Source organism: Pteropus vampyrus, unplaced genomic scaffold, assembly GCF_000151845.1.
Source record: "Pteropus vampyrus isolate Shadow unplaced genomic scaffold, Pvam_2.0 Scaffold322, whole genome shotgun sequence".
Classification (NCBI taxonomy): domain Eukaryota; kingdom Metazoa; phylum Chordata; class Mammalia; order Chiroptera; family Pteropodidae; genus Pteropus; species Pteropus vampyrus.
The window spans coordinates 784,899-788,305 of NW_011889103.1; the positions used below are offsets into that span (position 1 = coordinate 784,899).

Sequence of the window (3,407 nt, forward strand, 5' to 3'; positions counted from 1 at the left end):
TTTCTGTTAACACAGGAGGTTCAGCAATTCAGAGCAGGATGGGAACAAGGAATGTGATTTAGAGAACTTCAGACAACTTGATGTGTGTTGGGTGGGTGGGGTGATTTAGAGAACTTCAGACAACTTGATGTGTGTTGGGTTGGGTGGGTGATTCCTGTGCTGAGTGTATAAAGCAGGTCCATCTCCTAAACAGAAGAGGAATCTAGGGTGTCAACCTCAAGCTCCCCAAACTTACTGTTGTTCCCAGGCCCCCCCTCCAGGGTGCTGAGAGGAGCTCTGGTGCCATCTGGCTTTGCCCAGATCTCTTTGGAAAGTTCCTGAATGTTCCAGGGCAGAGCAGGCCATCTTCTCTCTTGCCTTTCCTAGGTCATCCACAATTATGGCCATGGAGGCTATGGGCTCACTATCCACTGGGGCTGTGCCCTGGAGGCGGCCAAGCTCTTTGGGAAAGTTCTGGAAGAAAGGAAGTTGCTCAGCATGCCACCATCCCACCTCTGAGGGTGCCAGTGACCACTGCTTCCCCCACGAGGACTCCCCACTTTCCTCGGCCAACTAATCAATGTGCTCCTCTCTAAGCCATTACTTACCCCTGACCTCACCACTGGCTTCCGTTTGCAAGAAGCATGTGGTGAGAAGGGAACCACAGGTCAGTTTCGGGAGGTAAGTCTCACCTTACCTGGGGACCCTCTGATCACCGAGGTCTTTCCACTCTCTCTGGCCTGACATTATGAAGACTTACTCCATGAGTCCTCAGAAGAAAGGAGAACTCAGAAAATCAAGAAGGAAAGCAGGATATTGAGGATAGTTGAGGTTAAGTAACCTGACGACAAGTCGCACTAACATGTTAAAGGTTCTGAAAAGTCTGTAGCAGAGACACCTACCTGATGTTGTTCAATCCAGTCTTCCTAAGCCTGTCTGGCTATGGAAACCTTTTGCCCAGAACACTAATACCATAGAATGAACTTGAGAGAATGCGGTAACAGATGTCATTGCAGGAATTTATACGTAGAATTGGAGTGTGGAGGAGGCAAAAGAAGTGAGGCACGGAACTAGCAATATATGATACCTGTTCCACATCCAGGATCCCAAATAGCATCATCGGCCCATCGAGTGGCCCCCTTGGCTCCATGTAACCCTTGAGGAGGGACCACTGGAAGGATCATCTCTCAAGGAACTTCATTGAGAATAAACTCACCAGGCATACTCCTTGTTTGGGGGGCAGACTTAACAACTCTCTATCTTCTGGCTGGTATTCTCTGAGATGACAAATAGGTTTCCAGATATTTTTGAAAGCCTTAAATGAGCCTAGAAGGCACCTGAACATCTTCATCCCTAGTTATCTGCCTCAACCTCTAAGGTTGAATTTTCATCTGTCTGTTTTTTTGTGGAGGACCAGAGCCTAGGAGTTTTCATGCACCTGGGACCAGTGACACCCTGTGTGCTGTGATGAGGTCTGGAAGGGCCCACACTGTGCTATGTCTATGCCATTACTGTCTGTTCCTTCCTGTATTGTTTCCCCTAATGGGTCCTTCATGAAATATCTGCCATGATTTTGGCTGGCCCCAAGATAAATAGAGTGAGAGCCAAGATATAAGTTAGAATTCCAATAATAATAATAATAATAATAATAATAATAATAATAATAATAAATGATGACAGTTCCTCGCTTATGATGGATGACTTTGATTCTTTTACTTTGCAATGGTGCAAAAGCAATATGCATGTAAAATTACACAAGATATTCAATACTTTATTATAAAATAGGCTTTGTGTTAGATGATTTCACCCAACTCTGGCTAATGTAAGTGTTCTGAGCATGTTTAAGGTAGGTGAGGCTATGGTGTTCAGTAGATTAGGTGTATAAAATGCATTTTCAGGTTATGATATTTTCAATTTATGATGAATTTATCAAAATGTAACCCTATCATAAGTCGAAGAGCATCTGGAATTAATAATTATAATTCTGATAACTAAAATTCATTGCATTCTAACTGGGTAGCAGGCTCTGTGCTAAACTCTTGCACACATTACTCATTTAATTCCTACAACCCTCTTCCCACCATGAAGTAGCTATTATTCCCATTTCATAGGTGAGCAGGCCAAGGTACAGAGAAGCAGTATAAGGTCAGCTGAGAAGGAATAGGATGAGGATTCAGAGCCCGAAATCATGTGATTCTAGTGCCTCACTTTCAAGCACCACACGACACTGAATCCTAGGTTGGGAGAAAAATATACACTCATAAAAGAATTGGTTGGGCTTCTTCCCTCTTTCTGCAGACACATTGAGAAAGAACTAACTCTCTCCTCCTCATAGCCATATTTGGTCCAAGACAAAGGGACTCTCACAAGACTAGGAGCCTGGAGAGGGGGGCACTTCCCGGTGCTGGGAATGGAACACAGCATTTAGTTTTTAACCAGTGATTTCTTCACCCAACCTAAAATTCCCCAGAGAGAGCGACCCCTACTGGTCAAGGTTAGTCATCAACAGAGCCTCTGTAAGACAGCATGAACAACTCATAAAAATGTATGGGACCAGACAAGTCCACATTCAGACCCAAAGTGACACTTGGAATGTCTTAAAATTCAGAAGGAACGTGGGGAAATTCTGCACGTGGCACTACAGGAGATGTGGTGATGCTTCATCTCTTCACTTTCCCTTCACCTAACATGCCTGCTCCTTCTCTGAAAGTGATCTGCAACTGTATTTTCAATGCATTTTTGTCCGCTTGATGAATTTAGAAAAGATTAACTTTCTCCATTGAATTGTCTTGGAACGTTTGTCAATTGACTATAAATTTGTGGGGTTTATTTTTGGACTCTCAATTCTTTTTTATTTATCTACATTGCAATTCTGAGTCCTTTGCATTTCCATATGAATTTTACAATTGGCTTGCCAATTTCTTCACAAAAAGCCAGCTGGGATTTTGATAGGAATTGTGTTTAATTTATAGATCAATTTGCAGAGTACTGACAGCTATCTTAACAGTTTTAAGGCTGCTAATCCATGATCCTGGAATGTCTCTCCATTTATTTCGATTTTCAATTTCTTTCAGCAGTTTTGTAGTTTGTACAAGTCTTGCACTCCTTTTGTTAAATTTATTCCCAAGTATTTTATTCCTTTCAATGTTATTGTGAGTGGAATTGTTTTCCTACTGATGAATTTAGAAAGTACTCTGCTCTCTTGCATGATGGGGTATAGTGGCACCTGAAGTGGCTCATCATCAAATCTTCTTGATTAATCGAGAATGATTACATGAGATGTAATCATGGGTGTTCAAATGTCAAAGGATCAGAATACAGTAAAGCACTACCAGTAACTAAAGTCTGACTGAAACCACTGAGTCTTTGAGGTGTCAGAAGGGCCTTTAGAACACTCTAGAGCTTCAGGGTTGGCATCTCGTGTGCCT

The 3,407-nt window shown here is 42.5% G+C and overlaps 1 protein-coding gene across 1 annotated transcript in view; it reads left to right on the forward strand.

The window, feature by feature from the left end:
- The window catches only part of DAO (D-amino acid oxidase), a 12,164-nt gene extending 11,666 nt beyond the window's left edge, over nt 1-498 (forward strand). The window contains exon 9 of the mRNA XM_011377832.1: nt 367-498. Within this exon, the coding sequence (XP_011376134.1) occupies nt 367-498 (132 nt within the window). The remainder of the gene's footprint in view (nt 1-366) is intronic.
- Nucleotides 499-3,407: the final 2,909 nt, after the last annotated feature.